Source organism: Giraffa tippelskirchi, chromosome 2 (assembly GCF_054371585.1).
Source record: "Giraffa tippelskirchi isolate mGirTip1 chromosome 2, T2T-mGirTip1v1.2.pri, whole genome shotgun sequence".
Taxonomy (NCBI): Eukaryota; Metazoa; Chordata; class Mammalia; order Artiodactyla; family Giraffidae; genus Giraffa; species Giraffa tippelskirchi.
The window spans coordinates 48,356,477-48,379,745 of NC_137276.1; the positions used below are offsets into that span (position 1 = coordinate 48,356,477).

At 48.2% G+C, this 23,269-nt stretch overlaps 1 protein-coding gene across 3 annotated transcripts in view; it reads right to left on the bottom strand.

Annotated features, from left to right (window-relative positions):
- Positions 1–3,219: 3,219 nt before the first annotated feature.
- CXCL12 (C-X-C motif chemokine ligand 12) overlaps positions 3,220–23,269 on the bottom strand; it is a 28,154-nt gene continuing 8,104 nt past the window's right edge. Inside the window, exon 4 of one of the 3 annotated variants that reach the window (XM_081560367.1) lies at positions 3,220–3,548. In XM_081560367.1, coding sequence (XP_081416493.1) covers positions 3,464–3,548 — 85 coding nt within the window. In that variant the 3' untranslated portion in view covers positions 3,220–3,463. Of the gene's footprint in view, positions 3,549–16,439; positions 22,313–23,269 lie in introns of those variants that run through there. The other 2 variants (XM_081560371.1, XM_081560358.1) reach the window with 2 other exon arrangements.

A 23,269-nucleotide genomic window follows, 5' to 3' on the forward strand; every position in this document is an offset into this window, starting at 1 on the left:
GGTTCCATTTTGTTTAGCTGATTTTACTTTAGAGAAATTATATGATCACTCAGCTCTTCCTTTGCTTCTTCCTCTGTGTGTCACCCTCCCCTTCATTTTTCTCCTCTTATTTTCTTCCCCCTTTCACCCTTTTTCTCATGTATTCCTTGTCCCTCCCTCCCCTCTCCTCTTTTCAGTCATCCTCTCTCCGAGCCCCCTGCCCACCCCTGTCCCGCCCACAGTGATTGAGTCAGGAAGCAGGAAAGCATCTACACTTTCCAGTTTGTTTTCCTGCACCGGGGCTGCGGCTTCAAACCGATAGAGAAACTGTTTGGGAGAAAGAGACCTCTGAGGACTTGAGGACTTGACACTTATCAAAGCACATCAGCATCTGGGCAGCAGCGGCAGCGACTTCCTGTTTATACAGCTCTCCTCCTCCAGGGAGGCTCAGCTGAGCCTGGCCAGCTGTGGCCTGGGCAAGCCGCCTAGTGCAGAAGCCCAGCATCCCACCAGTTGGTGTCGGGCCCAGGAGCGCTGGAAACCCACGGTGTCCACACCTGCGGCCGAGTGCTCCGCACACTTGAACGTCCTCGGTTTGTCAACACCCTCCGTCTCCTCCCATATCCTCAGCCTCTCTCCATCAGGTGCATGGTGGGGAGGGTGCACTCTTCACAAACCAGGCTGGGGCATCTCCTGCCTCCATTTCCCTGCAGTACAGCCCATCCACAGCTGGCAAGGCTGCCTGGGCTTCTCCTGGGCCCCCTGGCCTGGCGCCAGGACCAGGCTCTAAACGGGAAGGCATCTGGGAAATCATTATCTGCCCTCACGTATTTATTAAATCCCTACTATGTTCTCTGCAGTGTTCTAGGGCCCTGGTGACAGATGGAAATAGACAAGGCTCTCTGCTTTTATGGGGCTTCCCAGGTGGCTCAGTGGTACAGAATCCACCTGATAATGCAGGAGACATGGGTTTGATCCCTAGATCAGGAAGATCCCCTGGAGGAGGAAATGGCAACCTGCTTCTGTATTCTTGCCTGGGAGATCCCATGGAGAGAGAAGCCTGGCAGGCTATAGTCCACGGGGTCACAGAAGAATCAGACACGACGTAGTGATTGAGCACAAGTACAAGCTCTGCCTTTACACACTTACATTCACAGAAAGACGATGAGGGAGAAAATGTCAACTGATAAATGGGGTGGGATGCAGAGGCAAGACTGAGGAGGAGAGGGTGGTCTGCTTGGGGGATCAGAAGAGGCCCAGAGATGGGAGGGTTTCTTTAAGTTGAGGGTGAAGCAGGAACAGTGTGGGAAGATAAAGGGGCCAGGCAAGGGGACCCTCTGTGCAAACATCCTGGTACTGAAAATGGAGCAAGGGGAGCTTGGTCAAGGAACAGGGAAGTGGTGGGGAGAGTGGATCACAGGAAACAGGTGACAGGGTGTTTTTTTCATGAGCAGTGGAAGGTAACCAGAGGCTGAGCTTCTTGGGCCTGTGAGTTCTAGAGAGATGCTTGAATGTTATTATAACAACACAGAAAAAAAAAAAAAAAAACTGATGAATTTTACTCCTGGAGAAGGATGTGAATAAATTTACATTTTAAAAATCAATCTGGCAGCTGGGAGCCATTGGGTACCCAGTGGAGGGTCTGATACCATAGAGAACCCCACTGGCAGACACATGTCCTCTAACTGGAGCTGGGAACTGCGTACTGGACACCAAGAGCTAAGCCCCAAGCCACATGAATGCTACACCTGTGATCTCCATGATTCTCTTGCAAACCTGGGCTATAGATGAGCAGAGGGAGAGTGGTCAGGGAAGGATGAAGTAAGAGTGTGGCACAGTCCATGGAGACCAACGGTCCTTCCCATGCCACCCTGAAAGCCTCCGTTGCTAGCCTTTGCTCCCAGTCCATGAAGCTGGACAAGGAACTGGCTTTGCTCTTTCAGACCTGGAGACATATAGCTTCAGAGTGACTCTCCTACCTTCACATAAGACGGCCCCCTGATGAACAGCATCAAACGCATTGTGCTTTTTCTGCAAAGGTGTGGATGGGCCCTCTGTGGCAGAGTGGTTGGGTGGTCAGGAAGGATGGGGTGCCTTAATAGGGGAATTGTCCCGTGTCCTCTTGCAGGCACTGAGTTTGAATCCCATTTAGGAAAAGATTCTTACTGAACAGCAAACATTTAAGATGGCAGCCCCAGCACTGCAGTGAGTCAATTGCAAAGCTCTCAGTGACTGACAGCAAGATGCTTGTCCCAACGGACCACCCAGGCCGGCAGCCAGAGTCCTAGAAAACTGGTTGGAGGGAAGTTTCCTTTCTCAGACACCAGGTGGTAACACATCTGTGCATGCATGAAGTGACCTTCTAATGATTGCACACCTTCTGCCAACTAGGAGGAGGGCTTGCTACCCCAAAGCAGAGCCAGTTGGGCCTCAGGTAATTTGGGACCCACAACTTAGAAAGGACAGACTAGGGGTTGAAGACCTTGAAGGAGCTCAGGCCAGACTGGGACCAAAATTACCTTGTTTCCATACACGTCTTATAGAAAAGTAGAAGCGGGTAGATCATTGCCCACCCTACTGTACTCACGATTGCTAAGTTATGAATACATTTATAATAATTATATGAGAATTATCTCTGTGTTTCGAGGACTTGCTGAGTGCTTATTGTGCTAAAAGTTGAAAATATATTATCTCAATTATCCCCGCAGAGAACTGACAAGGTTCTGCCGATGACAAGGTCGTTTTTCAGAGAGGTTAAGTGACTTCTCTGAGATCACACAGACCTGGACTGGAGCCCAGGTCTGCCTAACCCCAGAGATCTGTAGCCTCTGAACTTGATGCAGACCGTGAAATTAGTGCAGATTGAAGTTATAACATTCTGTTTCCAGAGTGTGAATTGAGTCGTTAATGGCAAATCCTTCTGCACCATCATAATTTGCTGAATTAAAATCTTCCCCTGGGTATCTTATGCACAGATGCAGGGACCTGGGTCAGCTCTGTGTCCCCTTAGGGATAGAAACCTGGGCCCAGAGTGAGCCAGGTCAGGGAGCAGTTCCCTGCCCCTGCAGCACGCTGAATGCTACCTTTCCTGATTCTTCTCTTTGCTGTTCACTTTTACTGTAGAAGTAACATGGGCTTGTTATAAGAAATGCAAACATCATGGGAAAATATAATCTGAAAATATGAAAGTGAATGTAGGAGTCAGGGTCCCAGCAGAGAAGAGACGGCACACTCCAGTTAGCGTCAGCTCAGAAGAGTTTATTAAAGGAACTAGTTACAAAAGTGCAGGCAGGACACAGAGTCACCTCCCTGGAGAGGGGGCTGGGAGGGAGCAGTCAGTCACCAGATACAAAGTCAGGGAGTAACCCTGGAAGAGGGTCGGAGTTCCAAACTTCCATCAGCAGAAGCAGGAGCAGGGCAGGGGCAGGGGGTGTGTGTGGAATGACTTGGCTCAAGGTTCCAGGGAATAAACATCCCGTCGTCCTCAGCTCCCGCTGGTGATGCTGACAGTAGTGCTGGCCGGGTTGGTTCCCAGGGCAGAGGTCAGGCCCGAGAGAGTGGGACTGGGTCTGGAAGGTGACAGAATATATTCCAAACAGTCCCCCAGAATCCCATCCTATAAAGTAACCTCTATTGGCAATGGAGTCTCTGAAAACCACTTTAGAAACTGAGTCCTCAAGACATTGACTAAACCTGGATTGTTCTTCCCGCGTCTCGCTTAGCCCTTAAGTTCTGCAGGGCACTGGGTGAGTGAGGAGAGGTCTGCCGTATACACTCCAAGAATCCTACTAACAGAGTGAGAGCCACAGAAATTAATGAGGAGTAAGAGAAGCAGCCACACGGAGGCTGGGTCCATGGTGACAGGCTGAGATGTGGAGGAGGAGGATGTCCAGGGCTTAAGGCAGCAAATGGGCAGGGCACCTGCTTCAGTGAGACTCCTAGACTGGCCCTGCCTCCGCCTCCTGACACCCCTCCCAACTCCACGTGCCCTGAAAGCTTCCTGTGCAGCCTGGAAGCAGGTGTAATGAGCCTGGGAATCCCAGGGCCTGCAGTAAGCTATTAGGGAATCTGATTTAGCTTTCAAACAGTCCCTGCAGCTTTGTCTTTTCTCCAAGGCTAAGCATCCCAAGTCCAGAGTCCAGGCTCACTGTCGTCCTGTGTCCTGGGCCTGCAGCATCACAGCTTCTGGAACCCATTAGAGATGCACCTGTTTAGGTGCCACCCAGGCCTGCTGAGTCAGAAACTCTGTGCTGCAGCCAAGAAACGTGTGCTAAGAAGCCTTCTGCTCACCTCTCAAACTTGAGCACCTGTGGTCTAGAGCAGCGATTTCCCCCTGTGAGGGTCCCCACAGAGCAAAACGTACTGCCATGGGGACCCTACCCCCAGTCTCTGATTTTGTTGGTCACAGTCTGGGAACCCAGACTGAGCTCCTCGCCTGGGCCTTCCCTCACGAGGCCTCTGCTGTCTCTAGACTTCCTAGCTCTTTACATTCCTATATTTTACTAAATCCTCCTCTTGGATTTGCCTTCTGTCTCTTTTTTTTTTTCATCTACTCACTGAAAATGAGTTAGGGTGATAATCTTCTTTCCAAACATTTACTGAGACAAAAAAAAAAAAAGTGCCTCAACAAGATAGATTATTGTGAGCAAAGCCTCTGTCTGGGGATTTTGCACAAGTATGTTAAAAATAGTGTGTTCCATTTTTCCTAGTGCTTCAGCCTACAACCTTGGGGACTTACTGTGGTCCATATGAAACCTGCCAAATGATATTTTTTAAATAAAATGAATACTATGGCTTATGTTAATATAGTAACATGCATTGCAAATGTAACCACATGAAAGTGTTTAGAGAAATATTAACTTGGCACATTATTCAAATTATGTCAAATTGACCAAAGCAAAGCCCTCAGGGCAATGAGCAACAGCAAAAAAAAAGTACTGCTTTGTAAATAGTTAACAGGTGACAGAGAGTTTTGCTGCCTTCCTTCTTGGGAGAGTAGATTAGGCTTTGGCCAAAGAGTAGATAAACAAACTTGGACTTGGCTGCATGATGGGAGAAAACTTCCAGAGAGACAAGAATGAAGAATGGCAGCTGCCCTCCGAGGGTGTCCCAGCAGGGACAGCTGGGGGGTGGTGTGGAGGAGAGAGTCTGGTGGAGCTGGCAAGCAGGGGGAGGACAGACCCCAGATACAGACACAGATAGGTGAGCACGGGAGTGAAGATGGTGCGGAGATCTGTGAGTTGTGAGGGAAAGGATGGAGCAGAAATGGTTCTCAGGGAGGCCTCTTTGTGGAGGAGTCAGTGCAGTTCAGTTCAGACGCTCAGTCGTGCCCAACTATTTTTGACCCCATGAACTGCAGTACACCAGACCTCCCTATACATCACCAACTCCCAGAGCTTGCTCAAACTCATGTCCATCGAGTTGATGATGCCATTCAACCATCTCATCCTCTGTTGTCCTCTTCTCCTCCCGTCTTCTGTCTTTCCCACCATGAGGGTCTTTTCCAAAGAGTCACTTCTTTGCATCAGGTGGCTGAAGTATTGGAGCTTCAGCTTCAGCATCAGTCCTTCCAATGAATATCCAGGACCGATTTCCTTTAGGATTGACTGGTTGGATCTCATTGCAGTCCAAAGGACTCTCAAGAGTCTTCTCCAACATTACAGTTCAAAAGCATCAATTTTTTGGCGCTCAGTTTTCTTTATAGTCCAACTCTCACATCCATACATGACTACTGGAAAAACCATAGCTTTGACTAGATGGACCTTTGTTGGTAAAGTAATGTCTCTGCTTTTTAATATGCTGTCTAGTTTGGTCATAGCTTTTCTTCCAAGGAGCAAGCGTCTTTTAGTGTCATGGCTGCAAGCACCGTCTGCAGTGATTTTGGAGCCCAAGATAATATCCTTGGGCTAAATTAATTCCCTCACTGTTTCCATTGTTTCCCCATCTATTTACCACAATGTGATGGGATCAAATGTCATGATCTTAGTGTGGAGTTGGTTTTTTTTAAATTAATTAATTTATTTTAATTGGGGGCTGATTACTTTACAATATTGTAGTGGTTTTTGCCATACATTGACATGAATCAGCCACGGGGGTACATGTGTCCCCCCGTCCTGAACCCCTCTCCCTCCTCACCTCCCATCACATCCCTCTAGGTTGTCCCGGTGTGCTGGCTTTGAGTGCCCTGTTTCAGCGTCTGAACTTGGACTGGTCATCTATTTCATGTATGGTAATATACAAGTTCCAATACTATTCTCTCAAATCATCCCACCCTTGCCTCCTCTCACAGAGTCTAAAAGTCTGTTTTTTGCATCTGTGTCTCTTTTGTTTTCTTGCATATAGGGTCGTTGTTACCATCTTTCTAAATTCCATATATATGCATTAATATACTGTATTGGTGTTTTTATTTCTGACTTACTTCACTCTGTATAATAGGCTTCAGTTTCATCTACCTCATTAGAACTGACACGAATGTGTTCTTTTTCACAGCTGTGTAATATTCCATTGTGTATATGTACCACTGCTTTCTTATCCATTCATCTGCCGATGGACATCTAGTTTGCCTCCAAGTCCTAGCTATTGTAAATAGTGCTTCAATGAATATTGGGGTACACGTGTCTCTTTCAATTCTGGTTTCCTCGGTGTGTATGCCCAGCAGTGGGATTGCTGGGTCGTATGGCAGTTCTAGTTCTGGGTTTTTAAGGAATCTCTACACTGTTCTCCATAGTGGCTGTACTAGTTTGCATTCCCACCAACAGTGTAAGAGGGTTCCCTTACCTCCATACTCTCTCCAGCATTTATTGTTTGTAGACTTTTTGATGGCAGCCATTCTGACTGGCATGAGTTGGTACCTCATTGAGGTTTTGATTTGCATTTCTCTGATAATGAGTGATGATGAGCATATTTTCATGTGTTTTTGTTAGCCATCTGTATCACTTCTTTGGAGAAATGTCTGTTTAGTTCTTTGGCCCATTTTTTGACTGAGTCTTTTATGTTTCTGGTATTGAGGTGCATGAGCTGCTTGTATATTTTGAAGATTAATTCTTTGTCAGTTGTTTTGTTTGCTGTTATTTTCTCCCATTCTGAAGGCTGTCTTTCACCTTGCTTATAGTTTCCTTTGCTATGCAAAAGCTTTTAAGTTTAATTAGGTCTCATTTGTCTATTTTTGCTTTTATTTCCATTACTCTGGAAGGTGGGTCATTAGAGGATCTTGCTATGATTTATATCAGAGAGTGTTCTGCCTATGTTTTCCTCTAGCAGTTTTATAGTTTATGGTCTTACATTTAGATCTTTAATCCATTTTGGGTTTATTTTTGTGTATGGTGTTAGAAAGTGTTCTAGTTTCATTCTTTTACAGGTGGTTGACCACTTTTCCCAGCATGAGTGTGGGGTTTTAAGTCAGCTATTTCTCTGACCTTTATCAAGAGGCTCTTTAGTTTCTCTTCGCTTTCTGCCTTAAGGGTGATGTCATCTGCCTATCTGAGATTATTGATATTCCTCCTGGAAATCTTGATTCCAGCTTGTGCTTCATCCAACCTGGCATTTGCATGATGTACTCTGCATACAAGTTAAATAACTAGGGGGACAATATACTGCCTTGATGTACTCCTTTCCCAATTTGGAACCAGTCCATTGTTCCATGTCCGGTTCCAACTGTTGCTTCTTGACCTGCACACAGATTTCTCAAGAGGCAGGTCAGGTGGTCTGGTATTCCTATCTCTTTAAGAATTTTCCACAGTTTGTTGTGATCCACACAGTCAAAGGCTTTAGCATGGTCAATGAAGCAGAAGTAGATGTTTTTCTAGAATTCTCTTGCTTTTTCTATGATGCAACTGATGTTGGCAATTTTACTGAGCACATAGGGAACCCCAAAGCAAGGTGAAGCTGATCTTTCTGCTCCAGCATCTAACACGTTCCTACCTTTGAGCTACTTCTCATTCTTCTGTGAGGAAAGACAGTTGAATCCAAAACCCAAAAATGTTCAAGACCATTGCAAAGGTTATCCTCATATTGTTTAAAACTAAATATTTAATAATATTACTTTATAAATCATGTTTTTCTTCCATCCATTTCAATTTTTGTTTGGTTTTTCTCTTCAGGTTCATCTTAAATCACTGCATATCTTTTCTTACTATGGATGACCTCCTTGGCCCACGTCCAGGGAATCAGGGAATTTCTTTGTTTCTCTTTCTGGATGGGAAGTACAAAGTTCTGAGAACCTGCCTTCCCTTGTCCTAAGCATTAGGGACATACCCAAAGAGTCATAGATCAGGCCAGAACTGCTCTCAAAGGCTGGTCCTGACTTATTCAGGTTGGCTTTGGCTGGATCCCTGAGATGCAATTTCTCATCAGTGTCTTTAGTTCCTGCCACAATTCCAAGCCCACACCTGCCAAAGATGCTTTTTTCTGTCTTGTTTTGTTTCAGTTTGATGCTGAATTGTGTGAGCATGTGAGGAAAAAAAACAATGGGATAGGTGCATTTCACTGCTGGAAACTTTACACTTTGTTCCATTTCGATATGATTCTTGTAAAAAAGCCCACAGTGTGTGTTGGGAGAAGAGGAGGTTCAAGTCATTTTCAAGTTGCCTTGGACATCCTGCTAAGCAGCCCCTGAGTGGGGACCAGGTTGTGTGGTGGGGTGTTTAGGTTGAGGGAACCAGGCAGAGGGCTCTATTTGTCTTATTTAACTTGGGAATCTTATTTAAAATTAAAAAAAAAATATCTTTTGCACAGGAGGCCATCTGGCTGCACTGAAAGGGGTCTATCTGTCTTTGTTACACTGGCATGAGGTGATGCTGGGGCCCCCTGGCAGGACAGCTGGTGAAATGAAATTGTTGAGGCTGGAACAATTGGGATGAAGGATGAAAATAGGAAATTTGAACCCCCAAGAACACATATTTCAAACTGTGGAGATCTGTGGTTTGTGATCTCTCAGCAAAATTAAGAAACGGTGAAATCCAGATGAAAAAATTTTCAGTTCACAGATAAAGGAACAAAAATTATTTTCAAACCACACCTTCGTCAGCAGCCTTATAATCAGATGTGCCCCGTGAGTGCTGAGATGTCACAGGGAGCTTCTAGGTCCAGCACAGAACTCAATTGTCCCAACCCTTCTGGAGGTGCAAGTCAGGGAGCTGCAGCCAGTGGCAATTACATAACCTCGGGTGTTTTTGTTTAAATATTCTGTTCAACAAATAATTAAAATTTCGCGTGATGAGTGAGTGGTGGCCCCAAGATGGAAATTGAGGAGTTGGAAATTTCCATGAAACTGGGCAGTTGCTGGTGACTCTTGGTGATGAACCCAGGGGAACAGGGGCCAAAGCCCCTGTGCATAGGAAATCTTGGAGGAGAGCTGAGCTAGGAGCTGGGGTCCCTGAGTATGGGTCTGAGACTACAGACAGAGAGCAGCATGGAGATGAGGAAGGGAGAAAGGAAGCAACGGGCTGAGCCCAGGGTAGGTGGACTACAGGCCTGTGTACCCTAAGGCCAAGGACAAAGCCCGAACATATGAATCTGGAACAATTTCTGAACCAAGGCTACATGAGAACATCCTGCCCTGGATACTTCAAACAGCCCAGCAGGAGCACACTGGAGACAGGCCTTAGGAAAAGCTGAAGTACGGGGGCTTCAACCCTTTATTCCAGCCTGGTCTTCTGCAAAGGAACAATTTCAACACAGATAACTGAGAAACAAATATCACCAAGAGTGCCTGGCACTTCACTAAAACACGGGTTTGATTACAAACGGAAGACATAGGAAACATCCCTGAAAAACGAAAGAGCCTCATGATGGCAGTTTTGAGGGGCAAAGCTAGGCTCTCTGGAACCCAATATATCGAGCTGCAAAACCCCAACATGAGCCTGCAAACCCCTACCATGCAGAGATGGGACAGATCCGGTCCTCCTCTGCTACTGATTCTGAGTGTCCCTTCCTCCTTGGTATGTCAGGTCAAATGAGGTCCCTAATCTAGAGCAGCCAGCCCTGAGTCTGGCACCTAATCAGCACATGGATAACATTAACTAGCATCCATTTTGTCCTCGTTATTGATATTCCTGTTCTTCTTTATCAGCCTCTGTCCTGGCTCTTGGAGGAGGAAATGGCAACACACTCCAGTATTCTTGCCTGGAGAATCACATGGACAGAGGAGCCTGGCAGGTTATAGTCCATGGGGTCACCAAGAGTAGGACACAACTGAGCTATTAAACAACAACAATAGCCCTGGCTCCCTCCATGCCGACTGCTCAGGGCAAGGTCTAATCCTTCATTTTTCCAACACAAGAATGTATGTCTTTCACCCACACTCCTGAGCCCATGGCTTCACGTGGCTGGGTGGGGGCATGTCAGTCACAGGCTCACGTGCAGGAGACACTTCTGCATACCTCACATGTGCAGGCCCCGTGAGAGTCACAGCACCCAGCCCAGTGGATGGTGAAGGAGTGTCTAGTGCCTTTTAGGCTCAAAGTGACTCCCTCCTGTCACCATAGCCCCTCCCCATCCCAACACCTCCCTTCCATCCCTCCACGGCTGATAGTTACTTCTGAGACACACAGGATGAAGGACTAACTGGTGACACAGATGTGCAATAAAACATGTAGAGATTCAAGGTTCTGCTACTTTTACACACATGGCTTAGCAAAGTGCTGAACTTGACTTTTCTCATATGCAAAAGAAGAACATCATCTCCCTTGCAGTGACCGTCTGTTAGTGTGTATTGTGTGTTCGGCACGAGGAAGGATGCAATGAATGCTAGGTCTGTACCTTTCCCTGCACTAAGGCGCCAGCCCTGCCCACCTCCAGGGCAATCCAGGGCAGTCCCTTTACCCTACTCTGTGAGTCTAGACAAGGAACCACAGACAAGGAGATTGGGGCTCAGGGAGGTACACAGGCTTCCCTGGGTCCCCAGTGTGGTCTGTGGCAGGTGGGCATTCACTAGGGGTCCAGTGATTCTTCAAATTTCTGTGGATTCTGATCTCTCCTCTTCCTAGGCCAGCTGCCCTGTCTTGAACTTGGCCTCTGGGGAGAATGAGGAGCCCAACCCTGGGCCAGGGAGTCACCAGCCCCAGAAAGCAGCTCTGGTTTGGGTGAACAGAGATGAAGGCCAGGGGAGGACATGGGACAGGGACCTGAGCCTTGTTCAGCTTTTCTGAAGGGAGAGGAGGAGACAGAGGAGAAAAAGGGCTGGGAGAAGCAAGGGTGAGCTTAGCAGAGTTCACACACTCATTCATTCTTTGGTAATTTATCATTCAACCTAGGACATTTTGAGAGAGAAAGGACTCTGTTAGTGATTTTGCTGGGACAACAGGCAGACACTGGGACTGTTTGGGCATATCCAGCTGTACTGTGACTCCATGTTTAAGAACTTTGAAAGGACATCTTTATAGCATCATTGATGTCCTTGATTGCCCAGGGGATATTCCCTTTGATTTCCCTCTTTGAGAATCTTTGGGTTCAGGCCATCTCTTTTCTGGGACCCAGACTCCAGGTTCTTGCTCCTCGTGTCTTCCCGAGTGCAGATCAGGCTTTAGGAGGTCAGTTGGGGGCTCCATGAGCCCCACCCTTTTGGAACTGGACTCCCCGGAAAGGTTTAAGGACAGGATTCTAGCTCCTGTCCTCCTGCCACTTGAGAACATGGGCCAGGAAAGTACCTTGTGGGTTAGAACTGATTTGGTTATAAAAGCCTACAGCTCTTTAAGAAAGGAAACAAGAGTAGCCATTTGCTGTATACTGTTATTGTCAATGTATCCTGATTTTAGAAACACAAGGTTTGTTTTTTTTTTAACTCTTATTCAATCAATGAACTCTCCTGCTATCCTCTAACTTCTTTCTTGTACTCAGGGAGGGTGAGACCCATTAACTGGGTTTTATGTACACAGGACCAGTAAGTAGACTTGTGACCACTATCTACAAGAAAAATTGCATTTGACATTGTGAAACACAGACAAACACACATACGTGCAAATTGTTCTTCCCTTTAGTAAGTGTGATGTATGCCTGCCTGTGTTTTCCAGTTTATCTTTTTTTTTTTCTATTTGATGCCATTTCATTTTTAGAAACTGCTGTTTCTGACAGGCTGTACTGACATTACAGCCAGAGTTTGCCCAGCATTTCTTCCAAATGGTTTCTCAATTGAGATCTGAAAATACCCCAGTCATACAGGGCAGAACTGGATCTGAAGCCCAGCAGCCTCTGCCCACCGCCTCTTGCCTGGGGCTCCTCTCTGCAGAAGGCAAGGATGACTTGTCTGGAGCCAAACGGCCCAGGATCAGATCAGGCCTCCCCAAGTCCCAACTCTGAGACACAAAGGCTCCATGCCCATGCTGGACCCTAGTGCCTTGTCCATCAAGCGTGAGAGGGCTGATCTCTCGAGGGATTGTTGTAAGGACAAGAAGATTGTGTCTAGAAAGTACTGTCAGGGCCCTTGTAGGCGCAGGCTGCCCTGGAAATATCAGCGGGATGGAAAGCGCCTGAACAAGGCGCTTGTTTGTTCCCACTGGGAATCTTGTCCTGCCCACATAAGGAAACACGCGGTGAATGCATTAGCCTCCAGTTCCGCCTTGGCCTCCTGAGCAGGTGATCTATCAGTGGAAGAACTGGAAAGAGCTGGTCTCTCGCAGGCCTTGTTCCCAGGTGCCAAGGCCCCGGCATGGCTCTGGGGGTTCCCACAGCAGCCGGAAGGACGGTCACCTCCCCCAAAGCTCAGGAATGCCCAGAATGGTTGTTTCCTCACGGCCCTACAAGCCCCCATGACCCAGGCTGACGTTCCCACGTTCAGGAAAATGCCTAAGAAGAGGCCAGGGCAAGGTGAAAACCCCACAGCTGCATCTGGGGCCTTCTAGACTAACCAAGACCAGTCTCTCCTTCCCAAGGGACTCCCACAGCTGCAGGGCAGGGCTTGGCTGTGTTCAGGGGGGCTGAACACTGGGTGCCAACCTTCCTGAGCCCTCAGCCCCTGGCCTCACCTCCTCCACAGAGGGTAGGCCATCCCGCCTAGATTTGGCTGCCAGTATCTGCCTTGAGGCCAAGCCAGCAGCATCCAGCTGCTGCCAGGAAAGGCATTGGGACTCCTATAGGTGAGTCAGGGAATCCCAGTGGTCATGGAGCTCAGACCTTCTCCAGTCTGTTATTCACTTGTGTCCATCTGCGGAAGGACACAGCCTCATTTCCCTGGAGCTGATCCCTGATGATTGTCCTTTTCTGCTTGGTATTTCAGGAATCACGCTCTTCTAAGGGCCTGGCTGTGTCCTAAGGTGTAGCCTGCCATCCACTGCCTATGATGAAGCACCAGCAGCAGAGATCTCATCCCCAGGGACCCACACTGACTGTGACACAGGGAATGTGTGCTGGTCCCTACAGTGGGGAGGATGGAGGGACCTCTGAGGAGAGGGGTGACTCTTTAGTCTGGACTCACAGGGAATGAACCACTATAGTTGGTCATGTGGTGGAGATTCTGGGGGAAGGAGGACTCTAGAGAAGAGACAATGTGTGTGAGCACTCATATACAGACATTAGAGTGAGATAAATTTGGGTCCAAATCATGACTTAACCAGTGTGGCCTCAGGTGCACGAATGAATACACAGTCTTGTGAGCACTGCTGTCTTTATTTTAGAGATGAGCAAAGAAAGAGTCCAATGTGTTAGCATCTTGTTGATTTATCAGGCAGTCATTCTAAAAATTTTTCTTGAGTATCTTCTATGGACCAGCCACAAAGAATAAATAGTGAGTGAAAGAGGCCAGGCCCCTCTCTTCCTGTGTGGTGGTATTAATCTTCTCCTTCAGGGATGCGGTCAGCAAGCAAGTGAACAGGGAAGGTGGCGCAGTGGATGGGAACAAGCAGCATAAGGTGGCCAGGGCACATGCAGGTGAGGGGCTGTTGTACAGGGTCAGGGGTCTGCAAAGCCATTTCTGACAAGGTGATGGCAATCAGAGATGGAAGGAAAGGAGGGGTAAACTATGTGATTTCTAGGCAGAGACCACCGAGTGCAAAAGTCCTCTACAGGGGCAGCCCTGGCCTATTCAAAGTCAAAAAGGCCAGTGTGGCTGGAGTATAGATGGGTGAGTTCAGAGAGGTGACAGGGGCCGCAGGTGTAAACCTCTGTTGGCCACTGGAGGATCTGGGTAGGGGTAACACGGCAGGGCATGATGACCAGCCACTCTTGCTGCTGTGAGAAGCAGCAGCAGGACATGACGGTGAGCCAGCTAGGGGCCTGGTGTAGGCGGTTCAGATAGGAGATGGCTGTGGCTTGGATCAAAATGGGAGCATGAGGGGTGTTTGGGTTTTGGATGTATTTTGAAGGTAACAAATTGGGTTTGTTAATGGTTTAGCTGAGGGCTGTGAAATAATACAATAAATCAAAGATAACTAAAAGGTTTTGGCCTGAGCCATGGGAAGACATGGAGTTGTTATTTGCATAAATGAGGATGGCAGGTAGGGGGAAAGTGGGAATTGGGAATTTTGTTTTGCATATGGTGCATTGCAGAGGAGGAGGTGGGGGTCTGGGAGAGAGATCCCTGGATTCCTTAGCCCTGGGCAGAATAAGCTACCATTTCTAACTCACAGCAGGACACCACATGGGCTCCCAATGGCAGTCCTCAGGGGTCAGTAGATCATCCCCTACCTGAGAGAAGTAGAGAAATAATCTACCTCTCTCAAGTCTCAGCTTCACCAGCACTGCTTTTAGGGAATCCCTGATGGTGCTCTAAGTTTCCCTGATCCCTGGATGCATTCTGACCTACACTTATCATGTTTTACAAAAATGCTCACTTCATTGCAAGTCATCTCTCCCCCCCCAACCCTTGACTGTAGGTTCCATGAAGTCAGGGGACAAGCTGGCTGCTAAGTCGCTTCAGTCGTGTCTGACTCTGTGCGACCCCATAGACGGCAGCCCACCAGGCTCCCCCGTCCCTGGGATTCTCCAGGCAAGAACATTGGAGTGGGTTGCCATTTCCTTCTCCAATGCATGAAAGTGAAAAGTGAAAGGGAAGTCGCTCACTCGTGTCTGACTCTTAGCGACTCCATGGACTGCAGCCTACCAGGCTCCTCTGTCCGTGGGATTTTCCAGGCAAGAGTACTGGAGTGGGGTGCCATTGCCTTAGCTCCCCACAGTATTCATACCACCTAGTAATGAGCCTGACATGGCCATTGTTGGCTGGCTAAAAGAGGGCCACCAGCTGTGTAAAACATGGTAGGCCATGGACTTTTTTTTTTAAATGCAACATCATTCTGAAGAGTCAATATCATTCTTCAGAATGAACCCAGGGGTTAGGCTGTGGGTCCCTCCCTGGTGGTGGAGCATTCCGGACCAGCACTGCACAGTCCCCAGGGCACCGACAACACCGACCCAAAAGGCTTTTCCCCATCAGGTGGCTAAGAGGGAGAAACTCAACTTTTAAGATCGCTTTCAGCTCCAGCTGGTATCCAAGCTTTGCTCAGAGTCTAAGCAAAGGCAGGCAGGATCTCTTCCCAACTCTGTAGACCCCAGGAAGCATCAGGGCGAGAGAGGGAGCAGGATGGCTTCCATGCACACCAGCCCTGTCTGATCCACGCAAGTGTGGGTGATGCTAAGCTCCAGAGTTATGTGGGGAGGCTGAGACTCAGACAAGGGTCTCAAATCACAGAGTGAGCAGAGAGAAGACCAGGATTCAAGAACTGGCCTGTCCCAGGTTCCCACGGTGCCACTTGACATGGCCTCAAATCCTTCCTTCTTCCTCCAGCCCATCTACAACTTGGTAACCGTATCACAGTCACTCTATAAATGACCAGGATGTATCGAGCACAGGTGTGACACAGTCACATGTGGGCCCATGGGCAGGAGAGTCTGGAGGACAGAACACTCTGAACTCAGGCATTTGGGGGCCTTTGTGCTGACCTCTCCTTTCCAGCATGGTTGAGAGAAGGTGGTGGAAAGTGTGGAAGGCTGACCGATCTCTGTGTGGACAGAACCCATTATCTGTCGGGCTCGGTCCCTGTTCTCAGTGTCCAGTCCAGTGCTGGCTGAATCAGCATCTGGCACCCATCAGGGGCCCTGGAGCAGGACAGAAAATAAGAAAGTACTGGCTGTTTGGCCCTGCCATCTGGGACAGAGGCTCTGTTGCCTTCTACTAAGCCTGAGAAGTACAGAGTGGAGGTTTCCCTCCCCATCGCTGATACGCAAACACTCAAGCCCTTACACAAAACTATCCCTTTGGGAGCAGAGAGCCAACTGGCCTTAAAGAAGGGCTTCTAGCAAAACCAAGGACATTCAGGGAAGAGGGAGTGCCTTTCTCCCCTGCTAAGGATGCAGACTAAAGGATGAAAGTCTGCCACCCAATTCTTGCCTATGATGAGTGTTATTACTATAGCTTGTTTTCCACCAACTGTTGCAGCAAGGATTATATAACCCCTCCGTGTGTTGGGTTTGAGGAAGAAAAAACAAGTCTGGAGAGTTCCACACGGTAACACTAATTTCAAACCGTTGGCTGCTACATTTGAGTACATGTCTTTATTAGGAAAATTATAAGTGCATATACATTTTTTCATTGATATGATTTCAAAGTAGAAGTTGTTGTTTCTCAAAAGGAGTTGTTACTTGTTTAAAAAAAAAAGCACACTGCATACAGGAAGCTGCCTTCTCCGGGACCATTTTCACATTTTGTGGGAGATGCCATTTAAACAATACAAAATACAGTATTTATCACATTTAACACTGAACCCATCACTGCTCAGAGACTGAGAGTCCAGCGAGGTTGCAGGATTACAATCGACGGGATTTTTCAACTTGGCACTGTCAGTGGTCTCCTTAGGGGCCATGAAGATTTTTCTAAGGGATATTTCCAAGGGATGGGAAATTTCCCAGAGAAGATGCATAGAGGGATTAGGACCCCACAATTCTCATCCAGCTACAAAAGGGTGTACCATCTGGGAAAGGTGATAAACTCCCAGTGAGAGATCTCATAGTGATTACACCAGGCAGCAGTCAGAAAAGGAAGGTCAGACTGGATCCAGTGACAAGGCTTAAGTTCTCTGGACTTCACACAGGGGGGACTACAACCTTTTGTTACTCAGGCCCTCTCCTCAAAGCTGGCCCTCCTTTCTCTGGAGGACCGGCAGATAAGCAGAGGGCCCCTCCTGAGCCTCGCTGGGGTCTTAGCACCTGGCCGGAGTGGGGCAAAGAACAGTGCAAACAACACAAGGCACAGATTCAGATTCCAACACGCAGCACATGTGTGAGCTCAGTCCCCCCAGTCTTCCCTGCCCCGGTCCTGATGCAAAGGCTGGTGGTGGAGGACCACCCTGGAGGTTACACGGAGCACAAGGGAAGGTCAGATAGGAGCAGCACTGGACCAGGAGGAACAGCTGGGTATTCCCTAATCAAAGTGATGCTCAGGATTTGTATTTTGAAAGCAAAAGGGGATCAAGAGAGTCTTTTCCTGTGCAAATGGACTATTTCAATGCATATTTGCTTTAGCTGGGCAGTCTTCACTTAGGAGTGACTGCAAGGAGAGGAATTGTCACACAAATCCTTTTCCAGGCATCTCCTCTTATCTATTTTCCCCCCTATAGGGGAGAAGCAAAAATTATTCTTTATTTAACTGCAGTCAAGATTTATTTAGGGCCATGTTAATTTTCTAAGAGAAAGAGATTTAATGGTTCTGGTTCATGGGTTCCAGGGGAAGATGCTTCTAAATTTTCCATGAGATTTTAAAATATCTTGAATTACTCAGAAAATGACTCTCCCACTGACAATTCGATCATTTCATGTATAATTCAGGAGCCCTGTAGTGACAGGTTAATTTCAGAAGAGGGTTTTGAAACCAGTTCTGTGTCCCTTGTAACTAATAAAGGCCCCTCCATACTCTATTTTATCAATATAACAAAGCTGGTTTGACGAGGTGAATTTTTGTTTGGTTGATGGATTTGCTATATACCGTGAAGATCTAATTTAAAGGAATATTTATGGAAATACCTAACACATGTTACTGATAACTCAAAGATTATCAAATCTGATAACACCTACAATTCAAGATTATTTTACAACTATATACTTTCTGCATGTTATTTACAGTTCCTGTCAATTGATACATTTCCTGGTTTTGCCCTTCTTTTCTTTCTACTTTCTCAACTTAAAAAACTTTACTGGGAACTTTAACCAGAGAGGAAAAGTATCAGTGAGACCAAATGAAAAACAAAACAAGCAAAACCCTTTCAAGTGCCTAACTTTCCAGAAAGTGAGATTTTTTTAACCATGTAATGCAACCCTACAAACTGCTCTCAGTAAAGGGAAACACCCTAAATGTTAGCATTTGGAAGCTACTTTCCTAACCAGTCCATCGTTTTCTAAGATGAATGCCCTGCTGGACATCCTATAAGCACAAAATGACAGTGGCAGCAGAGAAGGTCCAGGGACCACTGTGCAAGGTAAAAGATGATAGAATCATCAAATGGTGGAAAACGTCAGGTTAGATTTTAATTGGGAAGGAATTTTCATGTTCAGCTTTGATTATTTTATGGGTCGGGCTTTCAAAACCAGAAAAAGTTGAAAAAAAGTTTTTTGTTATTCACCAACGAGTGCTGACACCACGGTGGGAAAATTCTCTGTAGTTCTGAGATATCAACAATTATAGAAGCCTAGAGGGTCTACATCCTCAGAGGACCATACTGCTGCAAACTGAGTTCCCTTGGGCTCTGTTGATACAACCAGGGGTTTGTGATCATGGGGAAATCAAGGTCTCACCCAAACGGATCACAACCCTAATCAGAAACCTAGTCAAAGGCTGCAAGGGGCACCTCCTCACTCTCAGCCTTTGCATACGAGGAACTGACAGTGCATGCACCAAGGACATTGGCTTTGAACAAAAACACAGGATTGGACACTGGACAGTATTCCAAACAAGACATGGATGTGCACAGTGATTTCAGGACCAGGTAACACGAGACATTTTGGGTTGCTTCTTGGTGCCCAGTTTAAAGCAAAGCTTTGGTCTTGAGAGAGTCCTTTTCTGGAGTCACGGAGACAGTCTTGCATACACATGACGATGGATGAGAGAGAGAATGATGAGAAGGACGTGATGGAATGTAGAGGAGAGCTCGGGATGAAGGGTGCATCTCACCCTACCCTGGCCTCACACTCCTGCCTGCTCAGCTCAGGGAAGCCCTGCGGTGCTCACCAAAAAGGCCCACCCCTGCTCTCACCCCAGAGAACGGTGAGCCTCCTTCCTGGCCCCCTAGAACCTATCTCCTCCACCACTCGCACAGGGCATCCTTCACTAGAATCTGCCCAGGCTGGTTGGTGTGGACCCCTCCTGGTGGCTCTCCACCCTGGACATGGTGATGTGGGCAAGTCTCCCTCCCTCTGAGGTTCTGGGGTTTTAGCCTGCACAGCTCAGGAACCTCTGGCCAGATAAGGGGTTCCGTGGGAAAGATACAACAAAGCAGGTAATAGAATGGTCTTAATCTAAGTTCCTATCTGTTACCAGTGACATTGGATAATCAAACTAAATGAGAAATAAACACCATATATTCTGCTACATAATCAAATGGTGAAGTAAGGCAAACTGTGCGAGACAAGGCCCTTGGAAATGCACTCAACCCTGCCCGGGTGCAGGGGGGTGGCTATAAGCCCTTCCTAACACTGGTTTCAGACCTGGGCTCCTACTGTAAGGTTTCCTCAGGCGTCTGACCCAACCTGCGCCTTTCACATCTTGAACCTCCTGTTAACAAGAACAGAGGGAGACACCATTAAGGCGGGTTCCCGCAGTGGTGGGGCAGCACGTTTGAGACGCCGAGACCAGCTCCAGCCGGGGACCCCCCTCTTGATTTCCAAATCGCTGAGGTGCTTCTCCCTTCCGAGACCCTGAGCGAGGAGACTGGAGTGAGAGAGACAGATGGAAGAGGGAGGGACGGATGGAAGGCGGGAAGCGGAGAGGGCAGGTGGGCACAGCAAGCACAGGGCGGAAGGACAAACGAGGGCATGGCACAGCGGTCACACGACAGGACGAGGCGCGATGCCTTAGCCCAACAGGCATCAGCCCGGGTCACACAGCGCCCAGCCCCAGGACCTCTGGGCTGGCGCGGCGCGTTGGTCCTGGAGCTCCGCGCTCCCGCAGCCGGGCAGCGCTGGGACTGCGCATGCGCACCTGGTGGCAGATGCATGAGTGCCGCCTAGAAAAGTTTCAACCCACAATGGAATGGAGGTCCGGCTCTTCGGCTCTTCCACGGAGACCCTGTCTTCAGTGGGCCTGGGGCTGTGCCCGCTGTTCAGATACCGTGTGGGCCCCAGGGCCAGTGGGGTAATCTAAGGGCAGACAGAGGCTTGCCTATGTTTCTTAATGGGGGGTGGAGGGCAACTCTCTGAGTCCCCATAGCCTGAGCTGCCCCCGGGATGGGTGGCAGGTGCTGTCTTCCCCAGCATTGCAGAAAGCAGTTTGCCACCTCAGGGAAGCAACAGCTTGACCCACAGTTGCTACAGAACAAACACCTCTCCCAGAACAGACCTGTCACCCTCTTTGGCACAAAGATATCCTGTTCCTGAAGTGTGAAGAAGGGAGCATGGAGGCACGTGTCTGGCCCACTTTTTCAAAACACTTTTGTAATAGTAGTGCTACTCTGGCTGAGGTCTCCCTGACCACTGCTGTTGGTTTCCACAGAAAGGACTGCAACCCTAGGCAGTCCAGCAACCATCCAGAGGCCTTCAGAGGCACTGAGGGCAGGACGAGGTAGATGGGCAACCCACACACCCGGAAGCAGGCCTGCCATTCCCCCAACCCCCTGCAAGAGGGGTACAGGCTGGGGGAGTTAGCCAGATACAAGGGATGCTGTGGGAAGTAAAAAGTCCTTGGCCGCAGTGCCCTAGCGGGCACACTCCTCCAATGGGGAAAAGTAATGACCGTAATTCCTATGCTGAAAAACAAGAGGAGGACACAGTGCTCTGTGACCCAGGTGACAGGCAGGGACCCTGAGTTTCCTCACTTGAAATCCATGTGCTCCATCCTTCAACCATGTCATCTTTCTGGATCTGTGCACTGAAATTATGATCAGGGGTCTGGGGTGCAGGGTGTGTGTGTGTCCATGTGTGATGGGGGATAGGGAAGACAGTATATATATTCAAGGTTTCCCTTTTCAAACTTTCACTGAAATCAGTCTTTCTCTCCCCTGGGATCCCCCCTCCTCCCAGTCCAAATTAGAGACTTGGGAAGAAATCTCAGCCATAAATCTGTGTGTGTATATGTGTTGGACTGGGGGCTGGTGAATGAGGACTGAGACAGCTGTGTCCCGGAACCTAATCACTCAAGGTCATGCAGAAGCGGGGGAGGGGACACACTAGGAGTCCCCAGAGCTACAGGCCTTTCACACAACTCCTCTGCATCAGGGACTCCAGGACCCGTTGAAAGAATCTACAAAGCGAATTAATTGCCCTGCAAAGAGGCTCCCTGAGAAGCATTTCCACAGCTGCTCTCTGGAAATTCAGAGCTGCCAGCCATTTTCCCCACATAGTCTGAGGAAACCCACCTGAGCTTGGAGGTAAAGCCACTCACACAGTCCCAGGCCCAGGGGAAATGTCCTGCCTCACACGGCAGAGTGGTGGAGGACCAGGCAACAGGCACTTGGGGCAAGGTTTCAGTTATCACCTGCAAATGTCATGACCACAGCCAGCTCTACTCCACAGAGGCAGGGATGCCCCAGGCAGGGGGGCAAACAAGAGGGTATAAGGTACATGCCTCTCACTGGCTGTCTTGAGATGCTCCTGCTGGGCTAGCAGACTGCTCTGTGCAGAGTTCAGGTGGCCTCATGCTGCCCTCAGACAGGAATGCAGATCGTAAGATTGTGGAGCTGTGTCAGCTCTGAGCGATCCTGACCAAGGGCCTTCGGAGAGAGGGAGTGGAGGGCTAGGTGGGAGACTCATCAGCCCAGAGTGATGCTGGAGAGAGACGCCGGGTCACTCTAGATGGAGCCCTGAACCATTCTAGAGTCCAGGCTGTTCTAGATAGAGTCCTGAGCACACGGGCTCTGCCTCACAGAACCCAAACCCCATCTCTGCACAACTACTTTCTTCTTAACTTAGCAAACCAGAAAGGGCCCTGAAAAGCACATAAATACAGGAGCCAGTGTGGCCACAGAGGCGGCAAAGCACTGCTCCCCCACAGAAGTCTGCGAGCCTGCCCCGGGAGGCGGTGGGGGGGGTCTGCCCTGGAGGAGGCTGAGAGCAAATTTACAAAGCGCCGGGAGCAGAGTGCACTGCGGTCCATCTCGAAGTGGCAGATAACTAGTTTTTCCTTTTCTGAGCAGCCTTTCTCTTCTTCTGTCGCTTCTTTTTTCCTATCTTTTCTTTTTTCCCCACTTTTTCTTCTCTGTTCCCCCTTAGATAAAATTAGTAGAACCATTAATAATGTTGAAATGAACAAGAGTACATGTCAGTCTGTGCAATATTTAAAACTGGCCCGTGTATTTGTTTAACCCTGTCTTTAGTCTCAGGCCTAGAGGCCCCTGGGCAAAGTACTGTCTGTCAGTATTTCATTAAAATAAATCGGACATTTTCCCCAATTCCAAAAAAATACTACACGGGCTTCCAGAACACCGATACTTGTGAACTGGTTATAGCCATAGTCCACTGGCCAGCTTGACCCTGGTTTCCGCTATTGCCTGAGGCTTCTTACAGGGACCAGGACTTGATATCTATCAGGGTGGGAAGGCAGGCCCAGGGCCAGACTGTGTCACCCCAACCTGCTCTCCTAGGGCCCTTTTACATCTCAATGCAGAGCTGAACTCCCCGCTTTATCTTAAACATCTCTGCATTTCAAATGGAATAAAGGAGGCTGGAGGACCAAGGTTTAAATGACCATCCAGGAGAAAAAAGAAGGCAGCCCAATCCCACCTTCTTTCTGGATGCCTGTGGACACCCCTGGAAATGACTGGGATTGTTCTGGAGAGCAAGGGAGAGAGCTGGTTAGCAGGATTTTATTAAAGCAACTTTATTAGAGCAATTGGCTCTTGACTGTCACATTAACATGATTCAAGCTGAATGGTATTTAATGATTTATGGGGTAAGGCCACCTGTTCCTGAGAAAGCTTGATATTAACCATGGGCTGGAATTATGGGATTTTTACATGGGAAAATGTGAAAGCTGGGTATTATGAGGGTTGAGTCTCTGGAGATTACATGGGGATGTTAGGAGAACCAGAGTGGAGGAGGAAGGGGAAGAGGAATTAGTGAGTCAAATATTATTCTTCAGAAAACTAGCACCACTGATTCCACTGTTTTTAAAAAAAAAAAACAACGCAAAAACTTGAGTTGCAGATCTAACCTGCTCCTGAGC